Source organism: Ovis canadensis, chromosome 23 (genome assembly GCF_042477335.2).
Source record: "Ovis canadensis isolate MfBH-ARS-UI-01 breed Bighorn chromosome 23, ARS-UI_OviCan_v2, whole genome shotgun sequence".
Classification (NCBI taxonomy): Eukaryota; Metazoa; Chordata; class Mammalia; order Artiodactyla; family Bovidae; genus Ovis; species Ovis canadensis.
Genome location: NC_091267.1, coordinates 59,020,515 through 59,043,170, shown reverse-complemented (window position 1 = coordinate 59,043,170; position 22,656 = coordinate 59,020,515). Strand labels below are relative to the sequence as shown.

Genomic DNA, 22,656 nt, shown 5'->3' with positions numbered 1-22,656 from the left:
GCTGAGAACCTCATCTAGAGTCTTGCTATTCAAAGTGTGGTCCCCGGACCAGTGCCATCAGCCTTCTCTGGGAGCTTGTTAGAAATGCAGAACCTGAGCTTCCACCCAGACTGATGAAATCAGAATCTACAGTCCAGCAAGATTCCCCGGGTGCTTTCTGGGCGCATTGGTTTGCTCTGTGGGAGGTAAGAGTCCTGAGGCTGTGATCAGCTACCAGAAACCCACGGTGAAAATAGAGTAACTTATCATCTGGGCAGCATTTCTCAAAGTGGGGTCTGAGAATTGACAGCATCAGATCACCTGATGGCTTGTTATGAAGCGTGCCCCACGCTGATTAATTTGGGTACTTGGTGGTCCCCAAGGTATGCAGTTTTGGGACTTTCTGCTTGTGGTTCCAGTGAACTCTGGAGTTAGATGATCAAATGGCTACTTGGAATAGTGGAGAGCTCTTGCACTGTCTTTCCATTTGGATACTTTGGGGCATTGTTATCTCCGAAAGATGGAAAACTTAGGCTCTGGTGATTTCTGAACGACTCTACAGTGAGTCACATGGCCTTCAGCCCTCAGTTCTTTCCTCTGCATCTTTGCTGCACAGCGTCAGCTTTGTGGACTGGCTTCACGGACATCCAAGGGTGCTTGTTAGAAATGCAGACTCTCAGGTTCCATCTCAGACCCACTGAACGGGAATAAATTTGTTTTTTTTAAACAAGATCTCCAACTGACTTGCGTGCAAATTAAAGTTTGAGAAAACTGGTCTAGATCACATTGCTCATGTAGAAAGAGCTTCAGCAAAGCTGAGAATATAGCACCAGAGCATGGGGCACACGTATGAGCAAGGAAAGGGGTTTGTCTATAGTTTCAGACTGAAAGTTCAAACATGAAGCTTCAAACACGCCCCTCCCCTCTAGGCTTGGGATGGGAAAAATCTATTTCACTCAGCATCCTGCCTGTGGGTCACCATGGAGCCTTAACTCCAGAGGCTGGAGAAGCTCTGGTACATCAGACACAAGTGAATAAGGCACCTCTGCAGGTAGGTGCTGTGCAGGAGGGTGGGGACCCAGAGGGTATCATTGCATCATCTGACAAAGCAGGGCATTCTTCCATAGCCAGTCTACAGGGCACATCCGCCAGGCTGGAAGGGCACCTCTGCCTGCCCAATGCTTTTCATCCCTCATATGCCAGTGTCAGCCACCCTAGTCACCCTCTGCATAGAGAAATATATTGACCTTATTTAGCATCAGAGACTCAGAATTGCATGGATCTTCAAAATCACAGTCTACTTCCCAAGTCCAGAGAAATTGCATTACTGCCTCGCGACCCCTCCCAGATCATGTAATTAATTATGGCATAGCCGGGAGTTGCACCCAGGTTTCCTGGCTCCCAGTTTGCTGATCTACAGAAAAACTGTCCCCCCTTTCCTGCCCTGGCCCTTTGCTTTCAGTTCTTATCAATAGACTGTGCTGCCTGCTCAGAATCCAGGAAAGTAGGTCAGGGTCCATATTACCATGCATTCCTAGAACTGATCTCCCAGCCACAAAAACAAAAACAGAGAGTATCTTTCTTTTCCTTGAACCCATGTTCTGTTCTTATTTGGGTGATTGGGGAGATGGCCCCAAATGTGGTCTGATACAGTGTTGCTTCTTGTCTCCTGTGGGCAGGACGGGAGTGCAGGCACAGACTGACCCCCCAGGGAGGGTGACCGCTCTTCCAGATGTGCTGGCCAAGAGATGAGGATGGCAGGTGGGAACGAATGCCACAAGGAAGACTGGAGATAAAATAACAAATTTCCCGAGGCTGTGAAAATACTTAAAGCTGAGGTGATAGCAATTTACCACTACCTTTGGGACAGATTCTCAGGACTTTTATAACAGATAAAGGCAATTTCAAGGATATCATGAACACATCTATCAAATACTCTAGAAAGAAATGTTCCATTGGTGTGGTGGGGAAAAAAGAAAACAATGAGAGTGCTGGCCAGGAGCCAGCATCACTCATTTCTGCGCTGCATTTTGCAAGTCATCAAATTTCATTGACAGTTTCCCCCACTGCAAGCATGGTGGTACTCAGAAGGAGATCTACAGACCCTATAGAACTGGCCTTGCAAACCCAGCTTAAACAGAATGATGACAGGTATTTTGGAGGGTACCTGCTTTTTCATTCTCATGTTGTTACAAAGATGAGACTAATGCTCACAAAATGCTGGGGAGAATAACTTTGCAATGCTGACATCAGGGAGCCAGCTCCTCGGGGAGGCCATGTCCCTGGAATAGCTTGTGCTCTGGGCAGAGTGGGCCCTCATGCCAGGCCAGGGCTGGCAGCTTACACATACCAGCACCCCCTCCTATCTCGTGTTCCTGTCTGTCACCCTCACAGGATCCTTGACAGCCCATTTTTTTCTCTTACAGTGGTTTTTCTTGGCACCTCCAGCACCCAGCATGATCCTGGCATATTGTAGGCACTCAGAAGTATTTGTTGACTATGTTAATGAGGGATAATTACCCTAGATATTTTAATTTCTGACTGGTATAAAGAACCACCATTGGCTGGGTATGAACCACCATTTCAGGGTTTGAACTATTAAAGAAATAATACATCTCACTGTAGATGTTAAATGCTTGGTAAATATTGAAAGTGAGAGTCTTACACAGGTTCATGATGCTGATGGCTGAGCTGTGTAGGGATTCGGAAACTGATGGGCAAGAGCTGACTCTTTCCAGCACTGCCTGGAGAGAAGAAAGGGAGTTTATAGATGTGATTGAGTGATGGGCCACCTGTGACCAACCAATCAGAGGCCCAGAAATCGTTCATGAGTGGATGGAAGAACACAGTTAATGAGAGAGAATGAAACAGGCCACTGAAGACCAAGATCTTGCTCCATGTGATTTGTTTTGGTTAGCAAGAGGTTATACCCCGTGGCTGAAAACCGCCAAGCTGCTCAGAAGGTAGGGGCCTGGGTGTTCTAAAGCCCAAGAACAAAATTTTTTTAACAACGACTCACTTTGGGGGTTTATTTTGGCTTTCCCTCTAACATCATGGCACACAAAAAATAGTACTGAGTGGCATAGTGCAGCAAACAGATGGTGATGCTTACGGCCTGATCCTGGGGACTCGGGCCATGCCAGGCCCCCTCTGTTTTCTTCAAGGACCAACGGCTTTACTCTCTTGGTCCAACTACACATGTTCTGGGAAGCTCTGTCCTCAAGAATCTGCAGGCAAACCTTAGCAGCTGAGTAACTCCTCGGCATGCCTACCTGGCATAGGGACTGCTGTTACCTCCTTCTCTAACCAGACTTTTAAGTGTCCCAGTGCAGGTAGCATCATACTGGGGTTGTCCAATTCAGGGGCACAGTCCCTGCCCTCAAGGATTGCCAGCATCTTGTATCTTAAGAGGCAAGAGTCCAGCGATGCTACCCTCTCATTGATTCAGAGAAGGAAAGAACAGTCATGAGCCACAATGATTTGCTTAAAAGCCCCCCCTTTCTTTTCTGAAGAGTAGTATCCATAGTATCTACGCGTCTACTGATTGCTAACACACAGAAAATGCCATCTGTTCAAATATCAGGGGTAAAAGTAATTTTACAGAAGACCCCACCTGTCAGATACAATTTTGAAGCTTACTAAAGTTCCTTTGAGGGGAAAAAAACCAAACCCAAATCATATATGACATCTTTCAGAAGAGGAAAAATGATCTAGTCTATTTTACTAATAATCAACCTTTACTCAAACAAGTCTCTACCTGTACACTGCCTACAAGCTGTCTTTCTCAGGTTTTGAACAGGTTTTCCTCCCTCCTGGAGGTGGGCCAATGCTGTCCATCTATCCAACATATAGAGAATCTGGAACCTACTGTCAAGACCCTTTTGTCATCACTCCACAGATCCCTACGTCTCTTATTTCTCTAGCTTACTGTGGCAGAGACTCCCACATCATGAGGCAACTACACCAGAAGGATATTTTTTGAAGTGACAGTTGTATATAATTTGATTTTTTCCTACATCCAGTCCTACAGGATAACACTGGCCACAATTTGGGCACACGTTTCCCCATGCAGAAGTTGAGCTTTGCGCTGTGATGTGCAATTTTCCAGGCTACCGTGTGTGTATGTGTGATGCAGACATCTGTGGGTGGTAAATGAGGTGTTATCTTTTTCTGTGAAGTTGTGTTTAGTTGACATTTTCAAAGATCATTCTATTAACTATCAGAGGCATTGAACGTTAACTGGAAAAGGCTTTTCAGCGTATCCAGTCCAGCCCTCTGATCCAGCCCTTCCTCTAGTAGCCACCTCCTCATAGAGGTGGAGAGGAAGGCTTAGAGGAGCGGGGTAACTTTGGAGTCTCTGTCTCACTCCATGAAGACATTAATAGCATAAATGAGTTGGTGCCTCTTGCAACCTTGTTTAACCTTATAACAACCTCATGAATGAGGCTGAGGAGAGTGCGAAGGTCAGAGCGCCCCATCTGTAACCAGGGTAACATCTGACTGACCTTCCTCTGAGGGAGATTTCACTCTCCTTCCCCTATTCACACCCAGGCCACACCTCAGAATGGTGTGTCTGTGTTGTTAATTTCCCTCCTTTCAATCCATTCTGTGCTTCAGTTATTAGGCATATCATTACGTGACTCTCACTCAACAATCTCCGTGGCTCCCTACTGCCAAGGGTATATTAATGCCTAAACTGCTCAGCCAGGCTTTCCAGCTGTTCCACAATAGGGCTGATTTCATCGTCCCACTCATCCTTTGCTGCCCAACACACACCCTGCCTTGGTATTCTGGCCTTGCCTCTGGCCCCCTCTGCCTCTTCTTGCCTAGTTTCTATTCAGCCTTCACCATCTGGTTTATGTTCCGCTTCCTCCACGAAGCCAACCTTGCTTTATATGGCCACGTGGATCATTCCGTTTCTTTCCAGAAGGTACCCTAGATCCATCTTTTGAAGTTAGGGCCACGGGGGAGTTTTATACTGATAGTTACAATGTACATGAAATTTTTCCAATCCAATGAAACTACTTGGAACTCTCAGTCTTTAATAACCAAGTGAATTTGGGTCTGTGTGTGTGTTAGTCACTTAGTCGTGTCTGACTCTGCAACCCCATGGACTGTGGCCCACCAGGCTCTTCTGTCCATGGGATTCTCCAGGCAAGAACACTGGAGTGGGTTGCCATTTCCTTCTCCAGAATTTGGATCTAGGTATTAGCAAACAAAGCAAAACAAAACTGAGGCCCAGAGAAAAGCAGCTTTCCTGAGGCCAAATAGCTGATTAGTTACAGAGCTATGGTTTAACCTCCTGGTTGTGATTCTTTACCCCTGCAATATAGATGTTTTACAGACTGTTGGAGCCTTCGCAAATGATATCAATGGACTTGTGATCTTTTTATTTTAAAAAATTACGAAGTATTTCATATCCTAAAAGGAGTAACAAAAGTTACCGAAAACAAACAGAAAGAATCCACCTGTGTGCCATTACGTTCGTGTCATCCAGTGACAGGCCAAGGAAATTCTGGGCTGCTGTGTACCTGCTTTTTCTCTTGCGGCAACGTTCCCCTTCTCTGCCGCTTCTTCCCTGCGTTGTCTGTGGCAAACACAGCTAACTGACCATAGACCTCTTCCCAGTCAGTTTCAACACAGCCTCAGAATCCTTCTTAACACAAATCTCCAGAAACAATACCAGTTAGATACAGTTGGCACTTGAGAGTAAACTTATTTTTCCCCTCCTCTTTTAAAGGAAAGTGTGGATGCTGTACAAGTCTGAGAGGGTACATGAAGGCAGGCAGAGGACTGGCCGTGGGCTCTCCAAGTCTCAGGATTGCCTAATCTCAGCAAGTTCACTGAGGCTCCTATCCTTCAGCGCTAGTTTTGAGGAGATCACATATCATACCAGATTGTTCATTCTCTGATCAGATAAAGTCAGTGTCCTGAGACTTTGTTCCTCATGGCATGGCTACCTATCTTCCAGAAACATCACTCTGTAGCTACACAGAACATGTCTAAAGTTATCTCAGATGCCCATGAAAGAGAGGGCCACTGAGGAGATGGGCTGTGTGAAGATGTTTGTGGATACTGAGATGCTCTAGTTCTCTTGGCATGTCTGTGGAAGGAGTATAGGACCTAAAGTGAGAGGCTAAGGTGCCTCTGGACCAGGCACCTCCACCCTGGAAGCAGCAGGTGAGGACTCTTGGGAACAAGGTTCTCAAACCTACCTCATTAGCATCTCACAGTCAGCTCAACATGGGGCTGCCCTGGGAATCACACTGATGTCAGAGCTGTGTGTTGCAGAGTTGTGGAAAGGATGATAAATATGAAGGCTCATCCAGTGGACAGGTAGGTGGTAAGGGGATTTGAGGCTGATGGGTTAACTTAGATCCATCGCCAGATGTGCAAGAAGAGCTCAGTGTTGTGAGTTAGGACACCTGGGCTTCTGTCCAGGTTCATTTATCACCTGGACAGCTTCCTGTATAAGCCATGGGGTTCCTCATGGGGTTTGAACTATTAATAGAATTATTTTAAGAGCTTGTCCAGCTTGAAGCTTCCAGGATCTGAACTCTCCCTGGAGTACTTAATAAGGTCCTCCATTCCCAGGACTGTCTTTCTGAAGCTCAGCAGAAGAAGGAACAGAGAGATTGACTTTTTTTTTTTTTCCTGTTTCTTTGAAAAGTCAGATAGAGCCCCTGTCGGGTAGGGGGTCTGTTGTTCAGTAGGTCAGTCGTGCCTGATTCTTTGCAACTCCGTGGACTGTAGCCCACCAGAATCCTCTGTCCATGGGATTTCCCAGGCAAGAATACTAGAGGGGGTTGCCATTTCCTTCTCTAGGGGATCTTCCCAACCTGGGGATCGAACCAGAGTCTCCTGCATTGGCAGGTGGAGTCTTTACCACTGAGCCACATGGGAAGCCCAGCTAGAGGGTCTCCCTGATTCAGTTTTCTCCCCCAGACCTCTTACCTGAGCTCCTTTGGATTTCTTGCACAGGTCTGGAGGAGTCCAGACCACTGGGATTTGGGAAGAAACTTCTTTCCAGTTGGGTGGCGTCTCTGGTCCTCAACTCAGGCGCCGGGCTTCTCCCTAAAGCTGAGCCTCTTCAGTTCCCACAGCCCACCAGCTCATCCTCTGGTTGCCTTTCGGTAAATTCCCCTCGCGTTTGCTCACCTTATGCCCGGTGCTTGGCTTCCACTTGAGGAAGGGCACCATGTGGCAGAAGAGGGAGAGAAAAGCAGCGCCCTTCCTGCAGCGTGCTCACTCTTTGACTTTCCTAAACTCCCTGGGGAAGACTGGCCTTGGCCACCATGGTGCCCCCATCAGGCAGGTTTCCTTTAAAGGGGCAGAGCTTGGACTGCCTGGAGGTAGTTTCTCTGTCCTTCCTCAGGCATCGCCTTCAATCACCCCTTTCCTTAGAGTTCTTGCTCCAGTATATGCCTTTAAGGCAATTACCTAAGTGTCGTCTCCTCAGGGGCCAATTTGCGTTCCCACCTCAATGAACTCCCTTAATCCCCCACACAGGCAGGGCACAGGCTGAGGAATGTTATTGCCATCTGTGTCTTGATGGATATTTCTGCACAGCCTAATTAATACTAGATGCCTTCTTTCTGGTTTTGTGGAAATTTCTAGACCTTTCCTTCTGACTCTGCTGACCAGGTCCTGGTGGGCCCTCTCAGAGTAAGGAGGGCAAAACCTAACCCCCGTCTCCAGAAAGGACTCTGAGCTCTATATATGGAGGGAAGCCGCCCTCCTGGGTCCCAGACAGCCGTGGTGGTGGTGGTGGTGGGGGGGGGGGTCTGGTGGGCTGGAGTCTGGGGAGGAGGCCCAATCCAAACATGTTCTGTTTGGCTTTGTGAGTCTGAAGGGTCAAGCATCAACTGCGTATCACCCCCACCCACTCAACTGACAGGGTGTGAGGTGGCTGCCCAAGTTCAGAAACAGAACTCACACTGAGGATATTAGCTACACCTGAGTAGACAAACTCCCCGCTGACGTCAAACGCCCTTTCCACCAGGCCAGGTGTTTTGGAACTGCCGGAGAGGGGTCCTGATCACAGGGTGAGGGGCCCCTTCTGAGGAAGGAAAGCAAACAGACGAGTGGAGGGGGGAGCCCCACATTCCAGGGAGGGGTGGGGAACGGACTGGAGTTCAGCTCCCGCACAGGGGCCTTCCTCTGGTGTTGAAGTTCAGGGCCTGTGGCCATCTGCTGATGACACGTTCCTTGTCCCCAGCCTGCTGGTCTCAGCTCAGGAGGCCCACCCCGTGCCCTCTCTTGCTCTGGCCTCTCCTGAACACTCCTGAACTTCCGGTGGCGCATTCTTCACTTCAGCCCCTACGCATCCGAAAGTAACAGGGAGATGCTACCCAGGAACAACATGTGACCAATTAGAAAAGACAGGAAATGAGTAGCCAGGAGGGAGGAGCCATCAGGAAATCCACCCACATCTCAGGAGCCAAATGGATCTGCGTCCTCAGATGAGTGGTGTCTGACACACACACTAGGTTAGGGAGGGGCAAGCGAGTGCTCCTGGAAAGCAGAAGACTGAGGTGGATGCTTGTTGCCAAAGGGTCCCACCAAAGGCCACAGCTCGATACTGGGGGATTCCCCAAGATAATTTATGGGTACCGGTTATCATCTCCTGGTGGGCTTGGTCAATCAGAATTTCCTTCAGAACTATCTTCTTCATAATGCTCATGGCTTCAACTCTGCATTGCCAACTTTGTAGGGGCAGGAGCCTGCACTGACCTCTAGGAGCCAGACTTGGGGAGGTCAGATTCCTCCAGGGAAAAGGCCAGAGTTCCTGTGGAATGAATGAAAGCTGAGCTAGAAGCTCCCTGGAGAGTTACTTCCTTTATTCATTCAGTTTCAGCAGCCTGTGGAGGAGAGGCTGGCAGCTCCTAGCTACCAGTTCACAGAGAATAAGAGGACTTTTCTAGCAATGTCCCCCGCCTCCCTCCTTGGGGCCTTGGAATTCTAATTCCACTAGGAATAGAAGTGTTTCTTATGGATTCTTCTATTTTCTTTGAATCACAAGAGGCAAGAAAAGCCAAGTAAGTTGAAAAATCTCATATTAAAAAGTGAATGCCTTTTAAAGTTGCCAGATGAGACTGTGGTTTATTGAGTGGAAATCAATAAACCTCACTGAAACTGCCAACTCTTAGCTGGTTTTAGATTATATTAATAGTTGTCCCTAGGCCCTTACAACATTTATGACCCATGGAGATAAAGCTCAAGACTTGTACAGGAAGTACAAACAAACCAGAACACACAGATTTGATGTAGCCACAGATGTAGGCCACAGATGTAAGAAGATTGAGTTTCTTGATGGGCAGATCTTATAGGGTTGACCGGAAGAGGAATCCCTGGAGAGAGGAAAGTGATGAAGATGAGAAAGTCAAGGAAAAGGCACAGTTAAATGATGCTGGTCCCTCAGGCTGCATCCACACAAGTAGCCATGTTGAGCATTTTGATAGACTGAGCAAATGGCTAACCAGTCAAGCTCTAGGAAAACCTATAAATGCAGCAATGGTATATTTTTGATATATTTGTCTCCATGTTTATACTTTTTACCACCTTAATGATACCTCCCCCTTATTTCTCTGTACGAACTCAGGGCCATAGTATCACTGAAACTTGAAGTTGGAAGAGAGGCTGCCACGGTCATCTGGTCTACCCTACTAAGAGCAAGCATCTCTAATAGGTCTCCTGCCCTTGTCCTGAACTCAGAGTTTCACAGGACAACCATTTCTCAGGCAACTTCCATTGTAAAAAGCAGCCCTTTCCATTGGTTCAATGTCTGTTTGCTTATCACTCCCATCTAGTGGTCCTTATTCTATGCTCTGAGGTATTGTTGAGTAACATGACAACTTCTTCCACAGTCATGGCCCTAGGCATTTCTTCTCTTCTCTACGCCGAATACAACAGTTCCTCATCACCGATGATAGAACAAAGGGCCTCCATATCTCATTCCTCTAGCCTGGCCCCATCTCAGCCAAAGACACTCTCAAAATGTGCTACCCATTTTTCTCTTTGTACTCTCCTCTCCTTTTCTCATCCAACCAATTCTCAGAAATAACTCCTTCAACCTAAGATGCAAGTGATTGATCATGCTTACTATGTTACCTTCCCAAGACTGTTTACTTTGTAACAGGTTCAAAGACTTGAACTGAAGGGACAGCTGGGAGTGTTTGGGCAGGCAGGTAATGACAAGATAAAGAACAAGAGGAGAAGAGGCCATAGAAATTTTCTTGAAACCCTTAACATCATGCTTAATCTTCCTAAACAGAAGATTAACCCAACAAGATATTTCACTCACCACTAAAAATCATGAAACTGGCGCTGTGACCTTATGTGGCTCAGGCAGTCTTATGTGGTGACATCCTCTCAGGTAAGATTACTCACATGGCCAGGCAAATCCCCATAACATGAATTCCTTGAAGGCAGGAAATGGTCTGATTCTTTCCTGGTTTGTTGTCAAGGGGGCCTGAGTGACATATTAAAATAGTTCCTCATGCAATGTCTTCTGGATGAATGAGTGAATGAGGTCAGAAACACAGTTAAAAGAAAGTGGTACAGTTAAAAGGAAATGATAAAGTTTAAAATAAAAGGATAAGGAAATACCAGAAAGTGGATTCAGCAGTGTCAATGACAGCTGAATTGGAATTTGGTTAAAGGCATTAATGAGCATAAAAATGGGCAGTCTGTAGTAGTAAAAGATAAAATTTAAGAATAATCAATGTTACTCATAGTCCATAGGTACCAAACAATGTAGCTCCTAAATATATGAGACATATTTCAGAAATACAAAAAAAGTTTAATAAAACTATACAATTATAGTTGAATTTTAATAAACCCTTTTCAGAATTAAGATTTATAGACTAAAAATAAATAAGTGCATAGAAGAGTTGAATGATGCAGTTAATAAATCAATTTAATATACATTTCCTTCAGATTAAAAAATCTGCATTTGGTATGTTCAAAATCAATCATATACTTGGCTACAAAGAAAAATGCATAACATTTAAAAATAAAGATTGTACCAGCCATATTCTTTGCTCATAATCCTATAAAAGTAGATATGGAAAGCTGAAAAACATCAAAAAGTTTGAAGTGCTGGAAATCAAGAAACACATACTTCAAAAATTCTTGCCTCAAAGAGAAATAAAATGAAAAAATAACAAACTTTTAAAATTGATGAAAACAGAACACTTTATTCCAAAACCTACAGTACACAGCTAAAGCTGTAACTGAGGGAAATGAATAGACTTAAATGTCTTTGTTGTTAAATGGCAAAGATCTAAAATAAGGGAATTTTATATAAATTTTAAAAACATTAGCAGAAGAGAACATTTAAATAAACCACAAGAAAACAGGAAAAAGAAATAAATAAAAACAAATCGAAATGAGTAGAAAAAGACAAATAAATTCTAAACTGCTTCTTTGAAAAAAATCAGTAAAATGAATGAACCCCTCACAAGCCTAAGGGAAAGAGAAAATTACATAAGATTAGAAATGAAAAAGGAAACAAAGCCGCAGATAACCGGAGAGATACAAATTACCACGAGAACATTATGAATAATATTCTGGCAATAAAATTTTAACACTAAAGAAAATGGATTATTTCCTAGCAAGCTCCCAGTTTGAAGCAGAGATTTTGATTATGTCAGTTATCATAGAAGAGACTGCAGAGATAATTAAAACCGACCATTTAAAAATGCGGCAGAACAACACTGTTTCACAGTGATGGTAGAGCTTGTCAGTGTTGTAGGACAGAAGATGAAAACGGGTGGGAGAGACGGCCAGGTCAGAGGGAGGAGGCAGTGGAGAGGGGGAGAAAGGGGTTTGTTAGGGAAAAAAGAGTTTAAAGACAGCACTCCTGCTAAAGCCTGCCCTCCCCAACCCCACACATACATTCTTACTTTCTTGAATTTCAGACAGTAGTAGTTTGTTTCTGTTCAACCATAAATATTTATATTCAACTATCATTTGTACTTCCCTGGTGGCTCAGATGGTAAAGCGTCTGTCTACAATGTGGAAGATCCGAGTTCGATCCCTGTGTCGGGAAGATCCCCTGGAGAAGGAAGTGGCAATCCACTCCGGGACTATTGCCTGGAAAATCCCATGGACAGAGGAGCCTGGTAGGCTACAGTCCATGGGGTCGCAAAGAGTCGGACACAACTGAGCGACTTCACTATTCACTATATCATTTGTACATCCAAGAACTGCTGGTAGTTTGAGATGATACTAGGGAAACAGCTATGACATGTTCCCAGAAACCCTTCTTCCCTCCTGGAGGCCTCCTGGATTGCCCCATGCTGGTGGGGAGAATCTGCAAGGTTAGGGCTCTCGACATGTTTAGGGGCAGGAGAGGGGGAAGCTCTGGTTAAAGTGGGACAAGATAACACCAGGGAGTTAGCTCTCAGGTGCTGGGGGCTATTTGGACTACTTAAGAGGACCTCTGGACATCTGTCCATGGCCTGTGGACAGTGGCCTGCTCTGGGCAGAGTTTTCTTAGAGGGTTTTCACTTCTGCCCACCCTCAGCCGTGCCCAAGAGAGATGCCGCTTCTGTTCACCAGCCTGGCTTAATGACTATACTTGTTCTGCTTTCAAGAGAAGATTGTTTGACCACATTTGGAAAATATCGTCAACTTTCAGCATCTTAGCCTCAAAGGATTAAAAAAAATTATTTTATCATTCCTGTACAACTTCTCTTGGCAAGGTAATTCACTGATTAATAATACACTTTGTCTGTTTTTTCTTTACATCATACTAGCAGATAATGTGTAAAAACACGTGTAAAAACATTTACTCATGCATAAATACCTGGCCATCTTGATCACACTGCATTATAGAGTTTCTGGGGCTGTGCGGCTTTTCCAGATTTGCTGGACATACTTTCTCCTTTTTCAGAATAACTTAGCTTTTATCCATTTTTCTCCGAACAAGTTTGGCAGCTTGCAACACAGTTAACTTTTAATTCTTGCGGGGGAATTAAAGCAGGAACTTGGGAGGGAAAAACAACCCTGATAACTGTGACCTATGTGTTACCTTGTAAATGACAAACCAAGAAGTGGTGTAGGAAGAGAAGGAAGGGGAGAGAGAATCTTGTCCAACTGAGCTGAAAGCATTTTTCATATCCAGATAGTCTTCCTCTCCTGAGAATCCAATAAAAAGCGTGGCTAAAGGACTGTTGCCATCATATCCAGTGCTTTGGGTGGAGATTCTCAGGGCTTAATGGAGAGAACAGGGGCTTTCCTAGGACAATTTGCCCATAAAGAACAAATAGGGTTTCTGGTTCTATCTCCTGCTAGGACACGTGGGGTGAGGGGTCTCCTTCCAAAGGGTGACGAGAGTCCCCTCTGGAAGCCTGTCTGGAAACAAAAAGTCCTCTTCCTCCAAATGGAGGTCATGGGTCACAGTATGGTGGCGCAACCTGGCCTGCGTGCTCCCTCCAGCCCTGAGATTCCAGCGCCTCCCTGCTCCTCTTGCCTGGAAACCCTGCACTGAAGGGCTCCAGTTTTCTTCTTCCTCCCGTGGTGGTGAACCTACTGGCAGAGGCAAAACAGCGAGGAGCCAAGAGAGGGTGAGCCTGAGGGGTGGTTCCTAGACACGCGTGTGGATGGAGGGGCCGGTGTAAAACTGCGCCCCCTAGTGCTCATCACTGGGCTTGTCAGTCTCTGAAAGAGCCTCAGGGCAGATCTTCCTGCTTCCTGCCACCCTGATCTCCCTTTCTCGGTGCCCTCGATTTCCTAAGACACTCCACACTATCGCCCAGCATGTAAATGCCTTGTGGCTTTGTCTGATGTAAAGAATCTGGTGGTGTCCTTTGAGTCTGCCCACTTCCCACCAGCTCCTAAGTCACATATGGGTCTCTAGACCCTGAGCGTTGTTGTCTGGATGGCCTATAGCAGGGACCAGCCAACTACAGCTAGTGGGCCAAATCTAGCTGCTTGCTTAATAAAGTCTTATTGGAACACAGCCACCCTCTTTCATTCACATGTTGTCTAAGGCTACTCTGCTCTATGATGACAGGGTTGAGTATTTATTTGTAAGAGATTGTGTAGCCTCCAGAGCTGAAATTTGACACTTTTCAGGACAAGGTTGACAACCCCTGTATCTAAATAAAGATAGAAAGTTAATGCCTATAATTGGGAAGACAAATTATACAATTCATTGATAATTGTTTGGTCTTCTACTCAAGGTTAACCATTTGTTTTAAGTATCATAAATCTCATAAAATTCCAACACCCACAGGCAAACTGGATGAAATGGATCTCCCCAGCCTCTCACATACTGAGCTCAGGTGATTTCCTCAACTGAATTTCCTGCTCAAAGTCGCTGGCTTGACCTGCAGTGAGACATGCCAATCTTTCATCATGAGTCATGTAGGAGCCTAACTTACTGATTACTTCCTGCTACAGAATATCCTCTTGCACTTTACTCTGACCCCTGAACGTTTGAGTCCCTATTTAGATACTTTCAGTGCTCTAACTGTCCCCATTTTGACTTTCAAACTGTGTTCCTCTATCTGAAATTTCTCTCTTTTATGTAAAGCTGTATGTGCCCACCAGTCATTAGCTCTGTGCACTCTGGCATCCGCATTCCCTGAATTTTCACCCATTCAGGAACCACTCAGCACGTTTAATTTCATAGCTTCTATTATTTAGTTAAACCTGCTAAGAAGATCATCTCTGAATCACCTTTACAAAAGACTAAATACAAAGAATGGTTTTGTTTTAAGTCACTGACATTGAAAATACATGCCTTCCTAACTCATCACCAACTTCTTCTAACAGTGCACAGTGGAGAGTTAAGGCGATTTGGGCAGAGAGAGAAAATCAGTGTCAGGGAGAGGGGAGGTATAGGTGTGTTTTGTTCCACACAGGTGTGAGGAGAGGCAAAGGAAGTGAGTGCTGCAGCCGATTGACCCAGAGCTGAGATCACAGGGAGCAGACCCTGGTCGAGGCAAAGAGCATTTCTGCCTATAGCTTGGCTAGTCACCACTGGAGGGCTTCTCCTCTTCCCGGCTTTTCACTGTCAGGTAGTAGATGCGGTTGGCCTCTGGGTAGGTGACTCTGCTGAGTGGGAGCTTGTAGATGGTGGGGCTGTTGGTCGTCAGGAGCAGAAAGGTGAGTGTGGAGAGGCAGAAGGGCCAGGTGCCTGGTGGCACACCAACCTGAAAGCAAAAATACTGGGATCTGAAAATGTTCCTGGGTTCCTGGGACCCTGAAGGAGAAGGATGCGGTAGGGGCTGAGAATGGCGACCCTCCCCTAGTGACAGCCTTGGCTTCTGGGTTGATCATGTCAGAATGGTTGGTTTGAATTTGAGGTGTTGGTCCCTTTGGGGACAATCAGATTCTTTTAATGATGGCGCTGAAAATCCCCTAGAGACAATCTCTCATTTCTGGCTAAACATGAGTACCTCCATCTGTCCACCCATATTCCCCACTACTGGTTACAACACTTTTTCTTTCACACACACATCCACACGAACACACCCCCCAGAGGCACATAAAATATGCCACGGCCAGGCCTTCTCTGGGAAAACCCCGAATAAACCTTGACCAGGCTGTTGTATGGAGTGCTAGTGACCAGAATTCACTCACAAGACTCCAAATGTCCTGAAGCCCTGGTTGGGTCGGGGCACTTTAGGGTAGTGTCAGGAGACCCCAAACTTACCACTGACATTATGTTGGTGAGAGCTGCTCCCATGTATGCACAGAACAGGGCTGTGGAGACACAAGGACCATCAGGAGTCAGCTTCCCAGGGCCCATCCCCAGCCTTCCCTAAGAGCAGACTCCACCCTGGCCCCAGTGCCACCGTGTTGGCTCCACACCCTGACGTCTGGTGTGTTCCCTTGTGACCCATCTCTCACTGGGCTGTGTGCTCTCTGAGGGTAGAGATGAAAGCTTGCATATCCCTTTATTCCCTCCCCACTTCCGTGGTAGCCCTGCATAGAGTCAGGGGTCTACAAGCATCTTTTACTCCTCCACACTACCCTTGGTGACGCTCTAGCACAGACTGGATGGCTGGGTGATTGTCTGTCTGGAGGGATGAGTTGTCAGACTATATGAACTCTGAATAAAGTCCCTCTTGTCCAAAATTCTGAGCTGCTGTGATGCTGTTGGACCCTCACAAAGTCCCCTCACAGCTGGACCATGTTGGGTCCCTGAGCCAGGCACCCGGCTTCACCCACAGATGAGGACCTCCAGGACAGTGAGGGCAACTCATCCACAGCCCTGGTGCCTCTGGACAAGCTACTTCTGCCTCTGTTTGCTCTGTTTTCCTGTCCAGAACACCTTTCCCCTCTCTTTGCTTATCTAAATCCCACCCTGAAAGGGTTGAGATAAGCCCCAGCCTCCTCCCAAAGCCTTCCCAGGTGGTTCCAGTGACAGGAATCGGCCATCTCTCTGAGGATCATAGACAATTACAGTCTCAACCTCAAAATACCTTGGTAGTTTTGACTTGGTGAATATTTGCTGAGCCCACTGGCTCCAAGTCCAGCCTCCAGCTGGATGCTGAGGAGCGTACAAGAGACACAGAAGGCATTTATAGGTCCCACACTTAACTGGGGGAAAACAAACAAAAAAAACCCCTTCTGGATGATATTATGCCCTTCGCTTGTCTCTAGTTTTGTGTATTAGTGACTAGTGTCCTGTTGGTTCCAGAGGATATAGGCAACTCCAGGACAGGGAGGCTGATGGGACTGGAGTTTGAATCTCACTTCTGCCATCAATAGTTGTGTTTGGACAAGTTTGTCAACCTCTGAGTCTCATTTCCTCACCTGTAAAATGGGGCTAAAATCCATGCCTGGCAGTGGCCTTGGCAGGATGAAATGAGTGCTGTTTGCCCAGCATGGAGCGCGGCGCTGGGGTGCACTATCATGCCTGTGGTCATTTCTCTTCACACAGCGAGTTCTTTATTTACTTGATGCAAATCAGGCTCCTTTAATTATGTGACTATTTTCTGGGACCTCAGTCCTTCCAGGCACGTCATCTCACTGGCTCTTTCCAGTGGTCTTTTTAGATATCACAGACAATTGTCCTGAATATTGGGCAATTACATCTCTGATAGACCATGGCTTCATGAGGATGTGGTCTGTGTCTTCCAGGTCTAGCCGAGGGCCTAGCACTTAGTGGTGCCCTGTCGATAGCGGTGGAGTGAGAACAGTTATTGAGGCCAGGAATGCTGCCACTAGCACATGAGGAAATGCGTGTGTGATTTCCTCATGAACTTTAATGGTTCATGAGGAATAGTGGAGATGATGCCATCTGACAGGGGAAGAACCTCAGATCCCCCAGCTCTTAGGGAAGGCCCATTAAATCTCTTAGTGATAAGATCCCAGCTGCAGTCCTTCCATCACTACTGCTCAGTACTGATGAGGGTCCACCATGGGTATCACACAGCCAGGGTAGTGGGGAAGGGCAAGGAACAGCAGAGTGGCTTGGCTGCCAGCTTCCCCGGTACCTACCGCAGATGAGGGCCAGCAGGTGGGTCTGCCAGGTGAGGGCGTAGAACATGCCCCCGATGGCGATGCAGGAGAGGACAGAGTTGTAGCCCCAGAGGCCCAGGTAGATGGTCTTGAAGGGCGTGGCCACCGTCAGGGCTGTTGGACAAGGTACTGCATTTCTGGCTGATTCGAGGTCACAGCACAAAGGCCACCCCATGGCTGGTGCCAGTCCCCAGGTGCCCTTCCTCCCATCACTGACCCCCCTCTCCCCGCCAATACCTGCTCATCAGAGGAGCCTCTACAAAGGGCGTCTGGTCTTAGGAAAGCAACAGTGGGGGGAGAGCAGTGGCTTCCACTGTTTTTCAAAGATTTCACTCAGAGGTATGACTGCTTCTAGGGTGAGGGTGGGCCAAGGAGGTGGGGCTGCAGGCCCTCCCCACTCCTTTGGCCAGAGCAGCTGCATTTTTAGCAAGAAAGATTTCAACTGCTTGAGAAAAATTATGTCCAGACACTTATCAATACATGCAGACAGAGAAATGAGACGGCAGGAGGGGATGGATGTGAACAGCAGGTGAATCTGGATGAAGAACTTGTGGGTGTCTCTCAGACACAATTTCTAATTTTGTAAGTTTTCATAAGTTTGAAATTATTTCCAAATAACATTTTTTTTTAAGTCATGCTTCCAAGAAATTTTTGAAAAATATTGGGATAAGTCAACAGGCTTCTATTCCCCAAACACTCAAGGTCCATTTCTGACTCTACTCTCTTCATTTACATATATGAATGTGTGTATAGACACATACGTAGAAATTAAATCCCATTCGTTAAACGGCAATCCAATTCTTGGGAAAATTTTTCCTGTTAGCTTAGTTAAAATTTTAAAGTGCTAGGTTGTCTATGGAGAAGGCGATGGCACCCCACTCCAGTACTCTTGCCTGGAAAATCCCATGGATGGAGGAGCCTGGTAGGCTGCAGTCCATGGGGTCACTAAGAGTCGGGCACGACTGAGTGACTTCACTTTCACTTTTCACTTTCATGCATTGGAGAAGGAAATGGCAACCCACTCCAGTATTCTTGCCTGGAGAATCCCAGGGACAGAGGAGCCTAGTGGGCTGCCGTCTATGGGGTTGCACAGAGTTGGACACGACTGAAGCGACTTAGCAGCAGGTCGTTTATACCCCTACAGGGTCTGCTAGTGCTCCGCACCCACACCAGATTCTCCTCTGCCTCCCACCCCTCAGCTCCCAGGGGCTACAGGCCAATAGGTCTCAGCCCTTTTGCATCTCCCCATATGCCCTGCAGACTCAAGAAAGGAAAAAAATAAGTCTCAAGCCCTGACAGTGTTTAAAAACTTCAGTGAAGATAGTAAGCTTAGACTCTTTAGTGTGTACTGGGAGAAATGACCTCAGGAAAATGACCCCTGCCGAGAGGGGGCGCCTTGGCCTACCTGCCAGCAGCCCCACGATTGAGCCAATGGCTGCGTGCAAGCAAATGAGTGGCGAGCAGATGAACAGGGCCACCAGGAACACGCCACCTGTCCAGGGGTTGTCACAGCCGTACACCTGCCCGACCCCGACAGGGATGGCTTGTAGCAGCTGCAAAGTCAATAAAGTCCAGGTCAGTGGAGTGTGGGCTGATAATGCAAGGACCAAGCCTCGGGGTGAGGACTGAGCCTTTCCCCAGGGGGTCATGGCATGGAACGGGAGGATTGCTGTGCCCGCCAGCGTGTGGGAGAATGTGGAAGGGAAGGCACGAGCTGGAACAAATTACTCCTCACTCCACCACCTGGCAGGCATCTAAGCATCCCTCATGCAAAACCGAGCAGGTCCCCAGCACAGAGGCTGGAGCCAGGTGGTTCTGAGGGACATGTGGCTTTTGCTTTGGGGGTCTAGAAGTTGCCTCCCTGGGCTGCCTTTGGGAGATTTCAGGGCACCAGGGGGCTTCCTCTAGACCTTCTGAAATCCTAGAAATATTCCAGGAATTCTGGAAATATTCTAGGCCATTAAAAAATTTTTTTTAATAAATTTTTAATAAATTTTTTAAATGGAAGGATAACTGCTTTACAGAAAATTGTGTTGGTTTCTGTCTAGGCCATTTTGATGAATGATTTGACCAAAGATCACCCAGCTCATGGTAGTCGATCCCAGGCTAAAGCCTCTGAGCCTGACCCTAGTCTCTTGGTTGCTCACATTTGGTGCTACCCCAGGGATGCAGGAGCCTGGGAAAGAAGAGGAGCACTTCCCCTGATCTCCAGGAGCACTTGGCAGACAGGTAGCATGAGGAATATCTGGAGAACAGCACGAAGCACCAGATCCCTGGGCTTGAGAGTCACTGGGAGATGTTGGAACTGGCGATGATTGATTTGGCAGTGATGTCAAGATAGCTTTTTAAAAAAAATACCCAAATCACCCACATTTTGGCAAAAAGTTCTTTGAGGGCACAAAGGAAAAGAGGGAGATTGACAGGGCAGGGAGAGCACTGGCCCAGAGTTGCGAGCCCCAGCTTTTAGGGGTTTTTGCAGAAGTTTGTGTGTGACCATCTCTGTAACACAAGGAGGCTGCCCAACAGACAATCTTCCAGCTTCAAAATTCTGCCAACTCCTTCCTCCATTACTAGCTCATGTGACATCTTTGAGGACAGGACTCCTTTAGCTGGGGCCATAATAGGTGTTTAATAAATATGTGTGGATTAGTTCAGTGGTTTCCAAATTTTGTGAACACTGAAATCACCTAAAGATCTTTTTTAAAAAATATTAATGCCTAGCACCTCACCAGACATCCTAAGTGGCATGGCCAGAGCACCAGATATTGCTAATATACGATAGAAATTGGGGACCAAGGGATTAGTCGTCATCTACTGTAGATGTAGGGAGTTCACTGCACTTCTCCCTTTGGTGAAATTTTGTTCTTTTTAACAACTTCATTTAATTCTAGAGTCAGTCTGATTTCTTTAGAGAATTTGAAGTGTCCCAGACAGTTTTTAAACTATGTCCATTCTTGCCTCTGAATGTGTGGCCTTTTAAACACCAGCCATTGTTTAGTCCAGAGCCTATAGACTTGTGCAAGGAATCACAGGGTGCGGGCCCTGTCTTATTTAAAGGAACCCTGAAAATCCTTTGTTCCAATCCAGGGACCTCTGCTCCATCTGGGAAGCCAGGTTTAAAGTCCAAGCAGGCAAGAATGAGAAAAATGAGGGGGCAAGCTGCCTTGGAGTGAAGTCTGAGTTTAGAATGAAGCTCTGCTGGGATCCAAACTTCAGCCTGGTGAACCAGGGCCCTGACCCCTCCATTTGCTCTCTAAGCCAACACCCTGGTGCAAAGGGCAGTCAGGTGTACGGTGGAAATTTCCTAAGGACCGGCCTTCTCTGTACTCTGGATAATCCTTGTGTAACAACAACAAGCCGGCTAAACAAAACAGAAATCACTCCCCTCATTGTTTTAAAGAGAAAAAGAGAAATGGCGCTGATTGGTCAAAACTCAGATCTGGATGGTGTAGAAGGAAAGGAGTCAGTGGTCAGAGAGGCGGTGCGGGGAGCTCAGAGGGTGAGCTTGGGCCTCAGGGAACCTGGATTTGGCTCCTAGTACTTTTTACTGTTTGAAGATGAATAAGAAGCATCTCTTCTAAGTGGCTGTCTCTACTCTGGTCTCTCAGCACAGGATGGTACAGCCTCACCATGCAGGGCCGGTCGGGGGCTCAGTGGGCCTTTTTCTCCTGCAGTGCCGCATGCCCTGAGGCTGTCACTCAGACCAGCTTCACCCAAAGGGCTCAGGGACAGCAGACTGTGCCCTGAGGCAGTGTGTGCAGTCAGCAGATGGCTGAGCATTCAGTTCATTTTGTTCCCGCTCTGACCCCAGTAGTTTTCCATTTGAGAAAGCGGGCTTTCACTTAAACACAGGGCTCTGTCTTTTCCATTGCCTTGGATTTAGACCCTAACCCTGCCTCTGATCCCATTCTAGCCCCAGCCCCAGCCCCAGATAGAACTTCTAACAAGACAAAAACTTTAAAAAGAGTTTGGCAGCGTTGGCAGCAGCGTCTGCCACGAGGGACGGGGGAGGCCTTCTTTTCTTGACAGTTTCAGGCTCAGGGTGTGGCTGAGCCTCCAGGGCCTGCGCTGTGCATGCCGCCTGATGTCTGCCCAGCACCAGGGCCACGCCGAGCCCCACACTAAGCACATCGAGACGCAGGGCCAGGCTGGGTGGGGAGGGCTCAGAAATCAGATTTTGTGAACAATATTTGAAGCACCAGCTACAGCTTGATCTTGGGCAACTAACCCTCCCTGTGCCTTAGTTTTCCCATCTGTAAAAGAGGATGATGGTAGTTAGCATTGGGTTATGGTGAGGTTTAAATGAGTTAGTAAGCTAAGGGCTTCGGACAGTGTCTGGTACATGATAAATTTGCTTCAGGGTAAGCTGTTAGCTATCCCTGTATTCATTAACAGGGGTTCCCTGGTGGCTCAGATGGTAAAGAATCTGCCTGCCATGCGGGAGACCTGGGTTTGATCCCTGGGTTGGGAAGATCCCCCAGGAGGAGGGCATAGCAACCCACTCCAGTATTCTTACCTGGAGAATCCCCATGGACAACAGAGCCTGGTGGGCTACAGTCCATGGGGCTGTCCATTAATATGCACTAACAAGGTCAAAAGTTTACAATTCAATATATTTAATCTTGTGTGAGATTTTTACTATATCCCTTTATCTCTGATTTCTAGAGATCAGTAGAATAAATACATTTGTATATGTGTGGATATCAGGACATAAGGCAAGGTTTCTCAGCTTTGACATTATTGACATTTTGGGCTGGTTAATTTTGCTGTGGGGAGAAGGCCGTGCATTGTAGGAGGCCCAGTAGCATCCCTGGCCTCTACTCACTAGAGGCCAGTGGTACATTCCACCTCGTTTTGACTTTTAAAACATTTCTGTAGACATTCACCATCCCTAAGAGGGAAAAAAAAAATCACTCCTGCTTGAGAGCCACTGAAATGGAAAATACACAAAAATTTACCCCCATCTTCTATTGATAATATCTTTTTTTTTGGTGGGGGCAGGGGGCATGCCTTGTGGCTTGTGGGATCTTAGTTCCCTAACCAGGGATCAAACCTGGGCTCTTGGCAATGAAAGCTTGGAGTCTTAATCACTGAACATCCAGGAAATTCTCCTATTGCTAATGTCTTTAAATTCCTAATTTTAAATATTATTTCAGTGCCGTGACCCTCCACCTACCTATTCATCTTGTTTAATAT

At 46.7% G+C, this 22,656-nt stretch overlaps 1 protein-coding gene across 2 annotated transcripts in view; it reads right to left on the bottom strand.

Annotated features, from left to right (window-relative positions):
• Nucleotides 1-22,656, bottom strand: part of SLC14A2 (solute carrier family 14 member 2) — a 495,750-nt gene that overhangs the window by 19,151 nt on the left and 453,943 nt on the right. Inside the window, exons 9-12 of one of the 2 annotated variants that reach the window (XM_069569056.1) lie at nucleotides 18,866-19,013; nucleotides 17,440-17,574; nucleotides 15,647-15,696; nucleotides 14,969-15,143 (exon numbers count right to left, since the gene is read on the bottom strand). In XM_069569056.1, the coding sequence (XP_069425157.1) occupies nucleotides 14,969-15,143; nucleotides 15,647-15,696; nucleotides 17,440-17,574; nucleotides 18,866-19,013 (508 nt within the window). Of the gene's footprint in view, nucleotides 1-6,933; nucleotides 7,676-14,968; nucleotides 15,144-15,646; nucleotides 15,697-17,439; nucleotides 17,575-18,865; nucleotides 19,014-22,656 lie in introns of those variants that run through there. The other variant, XM_069569057.1, reaches the window with a different exon arrangement.